Source organism: Vipera berus (assembly GCF_964194415.1).
Source record: "Vipera berus genome assembly, chromosome: 15".
In the NCBI taxonomy this organism is placed as follows: Eukaryota; Metazoa; Chordata; class Lepidosauria; order Squamata; family Viperidae; genus Vipera; species Vipera berus.
In genome coordinates this window covers 11072563-11085080 of record NC_138218.1, presented here as the reverse complement: position 1 = coordinate 11085080, position 12518 = coordinate 11072563, and the positions used below count along the sequence as shown (strand labels likewise).

General features: G+C 48.4%; 1 protein-coding gene across 1 annotated transcript in view; it reads left to right on the top strand.

Moving 5' to 3' along the window:
* The window catches only part of ABL1 (ABL proto-oncogene 1, non-receptor tyrosine kinase), a gene marked incomplete at its 5' end in the record, with an annotated part of 10680 nt that extends 1524 nt beyond the window's left edge, over positions 1-9156 (top strand). Inside the window, 7 exons of the mRNA XM_081339502.1 lie at positions 10-138; positions 385-389; positions 2827-3011; positions 3532-3684; positions 3821-3910; positions 4261-4422; positions 4934-9156. Of these exons, the coding sequence (XP_081195628.1) occupies positions 10-138; positions 385-389; positions 2827-3011; positions 3532-3684; positions 3821-3910; positions 4261-4422; positions 4934-6561 (2352 nt within the window). The 3' untranslated portion in view covers positions 6562-9156. The remainder of the gene's footprint in view (positions 1-9; positions 139-384; positions 390-2826; positions 3012-3531; positions 3685-3820; positions 3911-4260; positions 4423-4933) is intronic.
* Positions 9157-12518: the final 3362 nt, after the last annotated feature.

The window sequence follows — 12518 nt, the reverse complement described above, 5'->3', positions numbered from 1 at the left end:
CCCTTCCAGAATATTCTTCTGGAAGGGCAGGAGGGTGGAAGCAGATCTCACCTCCAACGCCAGATTGTTCCAGGGGCCGCAGCAGCCAAAATTTCTCGACAGCCAGGGGCCCACAGCAAGCCCCTTCGCCTGCACCAAGTGGGACCGGCTCAACCCATTTGGGGCGAGACATCAACTGAAATACCATAGTCGATGGACGCCCCCTCCTTTTATGACCCAAGATGGGCCCAATGTGTGAATCTTTGCGTACCTCTACACAATGTCCCACAGCCCTTGATATCCTTCCAGAGGCAACCTCCTGAATCGCGAAGGCTGGCTTTGCATCGGTTTAAAGGGTTCGTAACCCCTGAAAAGTCTCCCCTGACCCATTTGTGTCTTGCACAGCGGAGGTGAGCCGCCGTTCCGGATGCCTTTGTGGTTTTGCAATAAGGCTGGCGGTGAAACCGTCTTCCTCACTCATCACAGCTCTTTGTGAGACAAAGCCCGCCAAGGGCCTCGAGGAACGGCACCAAATTGCCCATAATGACACTCCTGTTCTCCTTCTATTAGAAGACCTTCTCCTTATGAAGTTCTCCATTTTCTTCTCATCTCTCTCTTTCTCTCTCTCCCTCTCTTATTCTGTCTGGGCTGCCTCTCCCTCCAAAGCTCCTTTGTGATGACGTCCATCCTTCACTCACCTTGTCATCCACGGCTTTCACAATTCTTTATTTTCTGAGCTTTATCTGTCTCCCACTCTCTATTAACCACCTTTGCAAGTCCTGCCCGTCTGGAGGATTTTGACCTTTAAGCGAGCTGCAATTACCGTTAATGCTTTGCATTCTTTGTCTGGGGAAATGGTCTCTGATCGCCCTAATAGCAAAGCCTAGCGGGAGACTCGATCCACTCTTCCATCACGGGGGGGGGGGAAGTCTCCTTCTTATGTCATTTTCCCCTAACACCCCCCTCGCCAAGATAAATTTGGGACTCTGTTCCACTGGAGGTAGACGCTGCCAAGATGCTTCTCTGTGACTTTAAAAACTGGTATTTGTGAAGCCTGTGTGCTGGGGAGAGTCCCAATTTGAGAAACCCCATAGGTCTCTAGAGCATACAGAATAACAGAGGTGAAAGGGACCTTGGAGGTCTTCTAGTCCAACCCCCTGCTCAGGCAGGAGACCTTACACCATTCAGAATAACGAAATTGGAAGGGACCTTGGAGGTCTTCTAGTCCAACCCCCTGCCCAAGCAGGAAACCATTTTATACAAATGTTTGTCCAATCTCTTCTTAAAAACCTGGCCATCCACAACTTCTGGAGGCAGACCGTTCCACCGATTAATTGTCCTAACTGTCAGGAAGTTTCTCCTTAGTTCCAGGCTGCTTCTCTCCTTGATGAGTTTCCATCTGTTGCTTCTTCTCCTGCCTTCAGGTGCTTTGCAGAATAGGTTGACCGCCTCTCCTATGTGACGGCCCTTCAAATATTGTTACCCTCGTGCTTCTCTTCAGATATAGTAGACGCCCCCAGTTCCTGTAACTGTTCATCGCCATAGTTTATCCTCCAAACCTATTATTATCATGGCTGGGCCTCTCTGCGCTCTTTCTAGGCTCTCAAAATTATTTACGTATCGTGGTGACCAAAACTGGCCACAGTACTCCACGTTGGGTCTTGCCAAGGCTGTACCAAGTAGTACTAGCACTTGATGTGATCTTGAGTCTGTCCTTCTGTTGATGCAGCGTAGGAATGTATGGGCTGTTTTGGCAGCTGCAGCACCCGGCGGGCTGCTATTTAAGTGACGGTTGATTAGGATCCCTAGATCTCTGTCACAAGTCCTGCTGTGGCGCCAGGTACCCCCTATTTGATTTTTCTGGCCTAAGTGTAGAACCTTGGATCTGGACATTCTGGAGGAGATAGGGGTATTTTTCTCTGTATTTCGCGTCTTCCGAGCTGCGGTGGTTTTCAAATTCCTACGTCTTCTTGGAGGACCTCAAGCACCTGAGGTTTCACCCTTTGAAGAGGAGCTGTTTCCCATCAGTGGTGCTACTTTGGAAGAGCAGAAGCTGTGCTTGAACAACGCAGGACAAATTGAAGTGCCCTCGGGGGGATATGTCACTCATGTTGAATGACAGAACTGCCACTTGTTCTGCTCCCGCTTAAGGCAGAGTGGGCTTCTCCGACAGATCTTCTCCCAGTCTGAGAAAAAGCAGAAGCCCTGGATCACAATGTCCAATTTAATGTGACATAGGGTGGAGAAATATTTTTTTCTCTCTCTCTCTTTTATTATGAGGGAGTTTGATCCATTTGTCAATGTTACCTTCTCAATAGAAATAACTTCTTTTATTTATCAACCAGGGTGAGTCCTTGGATCTTTAACACTGTCTCTTTTTTTCCTCATGCCTACCTATGTGTCTTATCTCTCTGTCTGTCTAATCTGTCTTTCCATGGATTCTATCCATCTCCTTATCTGTCTGTCAACTAATCCTCCTTCTCCTCCTTTTAGTATAGCCTCCCACTCAAGTGCAATCTATCACATCTATTTATCTCTCTCTGTCTGTCTATTGTCTGTCCGTCCGTCCATCCATCCATCCATCCATCCTACCCTGTCTCTCTCTAACATTTTTATATCTCCCTGTTTAATGCATCACCTATCCAAACTGCAAATCATACTACCTGTGTTATCTTTCTACCCTTGGAGATTTTTAAGTTCGGAATTTTTTAAAACTTGTTTCAGCATTGTCTTAATTTGCCTTTGCTCGGCGTGTTCTTAACCTTACTCCTGCTTTCCCTTGGAGTATTTTTTTTAAGTTGTTTCCCTTGGTCTTCTCTTAACAGCAATCTTCTTCTGCCCTTGCAGAGATCTCGCTGCCCGAAACTGCCTGGTAGGAGAGAATCACCTGGTGAAGGTGGCTGATTTTGGCTTGAGCAGGTTGATGACTGGTGATACTTACACTGCCCACGCTGGAGCTAAGTTCCCTATCAAGTGGACCGCACCGGAAAGCCTCGCTTATAACAAATTCTCCATCAAATCTGATGTCTGGGGTAAGAATACAAAAGGGACCTTGTGTGCAAGAAAGGCTCAGAGCTACTGTATATAAACAGGGAGCGAGCCACACTCAGTGGCGCTGATGATGTTACCTAGTTGGGCCGTGAAACGTCTGCAAGAAAACCACCAAGCTCAGAGCTATTGTATATAAACAAGGAGCAAGCCTCACTCTTTTCCAATGTTGAGGATGTTACCTAGTTGGGTCAGGAAACATCTTCAGGCAAACAACCAAGTGGAGAGCTACTATATGTAAACAGGGAGGAAGTCATACTCACTAGCATTGATGACATTGCCTAGTTGGGTCATGAAATATCCGCAAGAGGACCCCACAACAGCTAATGTCCCCAACTGCTAGCTTACTAACACCTTACTACGTGGGCCAGCCAAGAAGCCAACTCCTCAGGAGGCTAAAACTACTTTCATTGAGATGTGTTGCTTGCTGATATTCTGCATGCGAAAAGGGTTGTAGTGGCCCAGATCTCTGCCTCTGTTGATTTTTCCCGTCCGTCCTCGCAGCTTTTGGTGTCTTGCTTTGGGAAATTGCCACGTACGGCATGTCCCCCTACCCTGGGATTGACCTGTCGCAAGTGTATGAACTTTTGGAGAAGGACTATCGCATGGAGCGCCCGGAGGGCTGTCCCGAAAAAGTCTACGAGCTCATGAGAGAATGTGAGTTTGCGCTCCGCTTCCTTAACCCCCACAGCCCCAAACCTGTCGCTTTTTTATGCCAACCCTTCAAGAAGACAGTATTTCTGGAGTTCACCCTTGCATTTTTCACCAGTTGCTCCCTCGATCTTCTCTTTAGGCTGGCAGTGGAGCGCTTCAGAGAGGCCTTCCTTTGCTGAAATCCACCAAGCGTTTGAGACGATGTTTCAAGAATCCAGCATTTCAGATGGTGGGTGCCTCCAGATAATTCTTGTTTTTTTTTGCAATGGAAAACTTCCTTCCTTCCTTCCTTCCTTCCTTCCTTCCTTCCTTCCTTCCTTCCTTCCTTCCTTCCTTCCTTCCTTCCTTCCTTCCTTCCTTCCTTCCTTCCTTCCTGGAGATGCCACGACATAAATTGTTTATTCTGAGTGCAGAAAGGTAAGTCCTGCAACATCTCCACTTAGAAGCTAATCCTGTACCTGGAATCCTGTCTCAGCTGCTAATATTTGGCTTGCTGTGCTGTCTTTCCCTCTTGAGAAAAATCTCGTTACAGGCAGTCCTCAACTGATACAAGTTTTTCTTTTACCTCTTCCTTTTCAGAAGTGGAAAAAGAGCTGGGGAAGAAAACGGGGAGGAGCGTGGGCAACCCTTTTTTGCAAGCTCCGGAGCTGCCCACGAAAACCAGGTCGTCTCGAAAGATGGCTGAATGGAAGGACGCCGAGAACTTGGAAGCGGTGCCTGTGAAGGGCCCAGCAGAAAGTGGTCAGCTTAATTCTTCTGTGCCGTAATGGGATACTGTCTGAAGGGTGGGCAACCGATGGACGACCACGACAGCTGGGGAATACTGGGAGTTGAAGTCCACACATCTCAAAATAGCCAACATTGAGAAATACTGGTTTAAGGGCTTGCGTTAGGGGCAAGCATTCAGATCCACAACTATAGGTTTCAAGATAACTACTTTAGTGTATTCTGCCTGTCATGCAGGCAGTCCTCGACTTAACAACAGTTAGTGACTGTTTGAAGTCACAACAGCACTGTATAAATGACTTGCGGTTGTTTTCCACACTGAACAACCATTGCAACCATGGACTACCTCTGTAGGAATCTCCCCAGGCTGACTGGGAATAGATAGATAAGGTTCCAGGGCTCTGTCTCAGATCTTTTGTGGCTGTGCAACGATTCAAGGCTAATTCCCTACTTGATACCCCCTCCCTGTCCGGTTGGATGATTCACAGCATCTCGCGTCAAAATCTTATCTGTTTTTATTTTGCAGAAAGCACAGAACATGAGCCAGCGGTGTCCCCTGTACTGCCGCGGAAGGAAAGGGCTGTTGCCGATGGGAGTTTAAATGAAGATGACCGTTTGCTCCCGAAAGACAAAAAGACCAATCTTTTCAGTGCTCTGATCAAGAAGAAAAAGAAAACGGCCCCCACCCCTCCGAAGCGGAGCAGTTCGTTCCGGGAAGCGGAGGGCCACCTGGAGCATAAAGGAGTCGGGGAGGACGAGACCAAAGATAGCAGCAATGGGGTCTTGCTCACACAACCTGCTGATCTAGAGGACCGCTCCAGGTTCCCCAACGCCAGCAATGAGGCAGCTGGAGTAGCCAATGGGACTGGGAACTCCAATTTGTTGACCCCAAATGTTTGGAAAAAATCGGTGTCCTTGGCCAATAATCGCCCAGGTCCCAGCGAAGAGGACGGTGGCATGATCTCCAGCAAGCGTTTCTTGCGCTCCTGCTCTGCCTCTTGTGTGCCCCACGGGGGCAGGGACACCGAGTGGAAGTCAGTCACCCTCCCTCGGAACCCACAGTCCATGGGGAACCCGTTTGACTCGTCAACTTTTGGGGGCCACAAGAGCGAAAAGCCAGCCCTGCCTCGGAAACGAACCAGTGAGGCAAAGGCTGATCCAGTCAACCGGGGAATGGTCGCCTCGGGTCCTCGGTTGCTGAAGAAGAATGAGGAGACGCTGGAAGAGACTTCCAAAGAGGCCATGAGCAGCCCGGGCTCCAGTCCACCCACTCTCACCCCTAAACTCAGCCGGAGGCAGCCTTTGCTCCCTTCTGCTTGTGGAGGTCCATCAATTGAGCAGACCACAGTGGGCAAAGCCACCCTGGGCTTCTTTGCCGGCAAAGCTCTGGGCGAGGAGTCTCGTCTACGCAAGATGAAGCCAGGTCCAGAGAAGGAAAAAGGGAAGCTGTCGAAGCTCAAACCTGCCCCACCTCCTCCGGTCTTGAACTCGGGCAAAAATAGCAAGGGGAGTCTCGGGCCCAGCCACGAAGGACCTGAAGGGTCCCTGGCCAAGGGCAAGCAGACAGTAGTGGCTGCGGAGCCCCCCGTAAATGCTGAGACTCCCAAGTCCAGTTTGTCCACAGAAGGAAGCAAAAAGGCATTGATGACCTCCGTCCCAAAGTCTCCCTCATCCGCCAAATTGCTCTTGATGGCCGGTTCACCTTCTCCGTCACCCCCCACCATCTCGTCCGCTCTGGCTGCAGACCAGCCCACCTCCACAGCCTTCATCCCTCTCATCTCCACTCGGGTCTCCCTGAGGAAGACCCGCCAACCTCCGGAGAAGATAGCAAGCGGTACCGTCACGAAGGGGATAGTTCTGGAGAGCTCTGAGACACTGCGGAACGCCATCAGCAAGAACTCGGAACAGATGGTCAGCCACAGCGCCGTCCTGGAGGCAGGCAAGAACCTGTACACCTTCTGCGTGAGCTACGTGGACTCAATCCAGCAGATGCGGAATAAGTTTGCTTTCCGAGAGGCCATCAACAAACTGGAGAACAGTCTCAGGGAGCTTCAGATCTGCCCTGCCACGGCTGGTGGAGGTCCTGCCACCACCCCAGATTTTAGCAAGTTGCTCAGCTCGGTCAAAGAAATCAGCGATATTGTTCAGAGGTAGCAGAAGTGGGGAGGCAATCAGTGACCCAATTTTGATGGAGCCGACCCAAGACATTTTGGTTCCCGGGACGGAACAATGGACCCCACTCCTCTGAGAGACAGCACACAGACTTAGCCGTGTGGATTGTATCTTAGTTGTCCTCTGGGGTTGTCCAAAACCATTGGCTTTGAGCATTCCAGATGTTGCTTTGATTGGACTGCTCTCACCCTCAGGATATACTCATCCTATGCTCCTCACAAGCCACCTTGTGAAAGAAGAACCCCTCCCCATACACCTACCTGCCACCAGTCCATCTCTCTCATTGGGATTTTCCCTCCGTCTCATTCTTAACTCTGGGATGTCCAAGTCTGGTGAAGCTTAACTTGTCAACGTTGCATCCTTTGGGACGTTCTAACTAGTGCTTGCTTGCTTGTAGGGTGAGCTTTGTGTTGAAAGTGGGACACCACTTGTCAAGGCCAAATTGATTGCAGGGGTCTCTCTGTGTTGCTTCCTACTTAGCCCTCTTTGCACATTGTCAGGTGCGAAAGATCAGGTTCACATGTGAAGGTTCAATTAAGCTACTCTATTGCTGAAAGCCTCTGCGTAGGAATCTTAGCTAAAGACCAGCACTTGCTAGGAGTTAGATAAGGGTCAGTGAAATTCAAGGGAGTTTGTGGCTACGTAGGGATTCTAGGCTGATGCCTCTTTCCACTCCACGCCCCAGGTTCTGCCACTCCTTCTCCTACGCGCATATAAGGATGTCTCACACCCCATCCTCCCTCTAGCATTCGTGTCTCCCTCTTGTATGCTGCAGCCTTGAGTCTGAGATTAGGCAGGGCTCTTGTAGAGGACCAACCAAAGCATCTTCCCTCTCCATATGAACCCCCTCTGATAAAGGAATGACTACATTAACAATTTCAAGCCCTTCCTTTTCTTTCAAGAAGTAGCCTTGGTTGCTTTGGGCGTGAGGAGCGTCAGTTAAACCTTCCATCCAAAGAGCCTAATTTTGGCCATTGGGGATTTGCACATCTCTCTCTCTCTCTCTCTCTCTCTCTCTCTCTCTGAGGGAAGGGAAGTTGCCCGGTGCCACTCTGCCCGAATCCATGCCCAACGAGGAGGTCACCCGTTGCTTCTCTGTATGATTCGCTTCATTGGCCTGCAAGGGAATCCCTTTGCACCCTAGTGATCAGTCCTAGCGAAGAAACCATAAAAATACGCTGGGGGTGAGGTTGGGTGGGGTGAACTTAGTCATTCGAAACAAATTTTGGGGATATTTCATGCACTGCCTCCCTTGCCCCAAGCTTCTCCACCCGTAAACCTTTTTAATTATTATTTCCCCCCCCCCCCACAAGCGACGGTTACACAAATGTGGATGCAGTCTTTGCTGGCAAGTTCAGTTTACCAGGCTGCCCTTGTATCTTGTGCCCAGCCTAACGGGAGGGGGGGGGAATGAAACTGTGATTTAAGCTTTGAAAGAATGGAAGTGAAGGGGGAGATACCCCCAAATTCAGAGTGGGTTGGATATTTCCAGAGGGTACAAATACTTTTGTGAATAGTCTCTCCTTGTAATATAGACTATGTTCATATCTCAGTATTACACCTTTTGTAGACCCTCACTCTGTCTTCATATCTGTAAATAGCTGCAACTTTTTTCTATAATACTCAACAGGGGAGGGATTCCCCCCCCCTCTTCATCTCTAGCTTACGTTTGCCAAATCCAGGACCTTTAAAAGATCTTTCCATCCATTTTCCTTCTCCTCCTTCTCTTCCTCCACTTTACGTGTGTTCTTTCAAAGGATTCCAGATGGTATTTCTTAGTCTTTGGATTTTTTTTAAAAAAAATAAATTGATGTTCAAGAAAAGAAGAAAGAAGGTCTGTAGCAAGCTGAGTTTCTTGCATTCAGACGGAGCCACGTTGGGGCCTCGGATTGATAGCCTGGCATTTGTCGAGGGCGAAGCGAATTGATGAGAATTTAAAAACGTGTTGAAGCAGACTGGCAGAGAGCTGGGAGCCATCTACAAACACGGTTTAGAGAAAACTAAACCCAGATCAACAAGGTACAGTTCCTGGGTCTGTAGACTGCGATATGGTTAGGATGTTACACGTTACACTCTGAGCACCACAGAAGCGATAAAGGCTGTGGAACCTAAATTGTATGATGAACAGTTGAGGGAACTAGTCCAGGGGTCCTCAACCCTGGCAACTTTAAGACTTGTGGACTTCAGCTCCCAAAATTCCTCAGCCAGCTTGGCTTGTGGCCAAGGTTGAGGACTGCCTGGTCTAGTCTAACGAAGGGAAGGACTGGGGGGACATGATACCTGTCTTCCAATATTTGAGAGGTTGTCAACAGAAAAAGAGGAGATGGACTTACTCTCCAAAGCATTTGAGGACAGGACAAGAAGCAACGGATGGAAGAGAAGCAACCCAGAACTAAGGAGAAATTCCCTGACAGTGAGGACAATTAACCAGTGGAACGACTTGCCTCTGGAAGTTGTGGGTGCTCCATCACTGGAGATTTTTAAAGGAGAGACTGGATATTCATTGGTCCAGAATGGCATAAGGTTTCCCACTTGAGCAGGGGGTTGGCCTAGAAGATCTCCCAAGGTCCCTTCCAATGTCCCATGTTCTAAAAAAACGGGGGGGGGGGGGGAGAAAACTAGAATGAGATTTTAAAAAGGGATGGATGGATGAATGGATAGCTGGGTTTTTCATTTTTTGCATAATACCTAGTTTTTGTCCCTTGTTTTTGGAAGACTGGGAGTTGCGGGCCAGGTAAGGAGAAGAAGAGGCCACAAGGGAAAAATAAATGTCCTCTCCATTATCAGTATTCGGTCACGAAGCCAACCGAATTTCTTTGTCTCCTCATCTTGAATGCCCTGAGTAGCTCCGCAGTCATGTTGTGCATGAAGAGCCTCTGGCTGAAGCTAGCTTGAAAAACAGCCTTTTTTTTTCCCTTTTTCCTTTTTCTTTTTTAAATAAGCCTTGATTTCTCTTTTGCCAGCTGGTCATAAAAACGATAATTAGCCAACATCCCCTGGCAGCCTTGTCCTGCCTGATTTACAAGTCCTAGACTTACGAACACAGTTGGAATTAGCACACCTCCATCACACCGAGGGATGCGGCCGTTAAGTGAATCGTTACTTAATGATTTTATGAACTTTTCTGGCACGGTCGTTAAGCGATTCCCCATTGTGGCAGCTTGTTAGAAGCTGGCTGGGAAGGGTTCAAACGACGATCACATGACCCTGGGAGGTTATGACGGTCGTAAGTATAAGGACGAGTCTCGTATAAGGTGCCTTTTTCAGCACCTTTCATAATGCCGAATGGTTTCTCAATGAATGGCTGTAACTCGAGGACGTGGTCCTTAGACCTGAGCACTCCTCAGGGTGAAATTTTCTGAGGATGGCCCCAGCCACCGGGGCGGGGGGAGGGGGGAATACGGTCAGAAAACCAGCCCAATTCAAACATATAAGCCATGTCCACACCTGTCTAACCCAGTTTGCTGGTTCCCAACTAACAAGGCTTGACTGTGCTGTTCAGCTGTTTCCCAGTGACCCAGTTTAGTAGCTGGAGGGGTGGGGGGGGGGGGTTGACAGGGTTCTCTAGAACTTCATTTCCATCTTGGAAGGAAAAAGAGGACTTTGAGGGGGCTTCTCCCCCTCCCCCTCCTCCTTTCCTTTCTTTATCCTTCCCCTCCTTTTTCTTCTCTTTCTTCTCCTTTCTCTCCTCCCTCCCTCCCTTTCTTTCCTTCTTTCCCACTTCCTTCTCTCTCTCTCTCTCTCTCTTTCTTTCTTTCTTTCTTTCTTTCTTTCTTTCTTTCTTTCTTTCTCTCCCTCCTCCTCCTCCTCCTTTCATGCTGTTGTCTAATAGAATGGGTGGGACCAAATCCTAACCCAACCGCCCTCTTGAAATGAGTATTTCCTGCCCATTTGTCCGCCTCATGAGCCAGCGAACCACTGGAATATTTCCCATCTCCAGATGCTGCAAGGATTTTTCTTATTAAGACCAGCGCCAATCTTCAATGACGTGATGACTCGTTAGGCTTTCAGTACTTGCCCACTGATGAAGAAATCATGGCTTGGAGGCAACGTGTGCTGCATTCTTGGCTCAAAGCAAGGATCCAGATTCCATTTGCCCTCTCGCCCCTCCTCCCAAGCCCCAAGGAGTCTTAATTAAGCCACTGCTCCATGAATCTTGGCAAGGTCTTTGTTTATTTGCGCTGCTCTCTCCACGGCTAAGAGAGGCCAGCCGGAGATTTGAAGCTAGCCAATTAGCCTGTTTCTTTTCGAACCGAGTCCAGTTTGCAAACATCTGTTGGTCGCAGCTCGATAGAAAATTGACAGGGCGAGTATTTATGAAGGCACTGAACGCTTGGGGGTGGGGGAAGGAGAAATTAGAAATAAGCAGGCCCAGGAAAGTCGATAAAGTTCCCTACAGCTTTGCCATTCCAGCAGACTCGGTGCAGAGGCAATTCTTTGAAGTTGGGCAGGAGAGGGAAACTGAGGCTGCGGCGCAGGTTGTGAGGATGTTTCTGCCTTTTGAAAACTGGTCTTATGGACAGGTTGCCCCTAAGTTGCTTTGCTGCTTTGTTGTTGGGGAAAAAAAATCTACATTCTCCTCCTCTTCCTCTTCCTCCTCCCCCTCTTCTTCCTCCCCCCTTTCTCTTGCTCCTGCCCTCCCTCCCCTTCCCCTCCTTTTCCTTCCCCTTCCCCTCTCTTCCTCCTCTCCCCCTTTCCTGGGAGGTCTTAATAGAAGGGGTGCCACCTGACTCCTGACTGACCCATCCTTAGGTTGCCTTGCAATTAAATGACCAGTCACACAGCTTCAGACTTTGTTCTTTCAACTACGTGGCCACTTTGGACAATTTCTGGGGCCTTCTTGTCAATAGGGGCTTCAGCCAACAAACCCTGTTTCATACCCCCCACCCCCACTGCTGAAACGATGGCTGAATTTCTACCCAATCACAGTTATCCCAGCCCCTTTCTAATTCATCCATGAAACTAAACCGGTAACACCTAGCAAAAAAAACGAAGACTTTCCTTAGGGTTCACCTTCTCAGTGTAGGAAGCCAGGATCACGCCCGTAACTTAATGCAATAAAAAATCAGCCAGTGCATTTGCACAACATGCTAACCGTGGTTAACGCTAGCTATCGATTGCCTTCTGTCTTGTGCAGATCCAACCTTATTGTTTAGATTATCGACCAGCTTATTGCGTGACTTAAAAAAATGGGTTAATCCAAAACTCGGTTTAATGGCGAGGCTTTCTTTCATCTGTGTCTTTTATCCCCCTTTTTTTAATTAAAATAATGTTAGGCAACCAAATAGAGAGTCAGCCATGCCTGGCCTCTATCTCTCCCAGTGGACTTCTAAGGAGAGAAATGAAGGGGAGCCCAACTAATGCTGATTCGCCACCACCCCCCAAAACCACACACACAAACATAGCACTGAATTTGCAAACGCCACCACCCTGCCCAGCTCAAGTTGGGCATTTGCATATTTAATTACCTGCATCATCCCTTATTCTGAAAGTTCGTGAACAAAACCTTCTTTTTTCATTCTCTCCTTTGTTGATGAGTCTCTGGGTTTGCCTGCCTGTGCCCACTCACTTTTTTTGTTATTTATTAGATTTTTATCCCTCCTTTATTACACGATAGGGTAATACAAAGCGGTGAACATGCCTAATACTCCTTCCCCCTGTTTTCTGCACAACAACATTGTGAGGTGAGTTGGGCTGATACAGAGGGGTCGGCCCAAAGTCACCCAGCCAGCCTTTCATACCTTCTCTGAAAAATTTAGCCTTTTCGTCTCTTGGTTATTAGTTGCCGAAGTTGGGCCAGCAGTTCAAATCTAGCCTCACCTTCCCAACCACGTGTTAAAGGGGCAGAGGCAGTGGGACAGCCCTGTGTTCCCGGGATGGGAGACGACGTAAAAATTGCTCAGCAGTTCTCTCTTCAAAAAAAGCTTTTAATAACATTT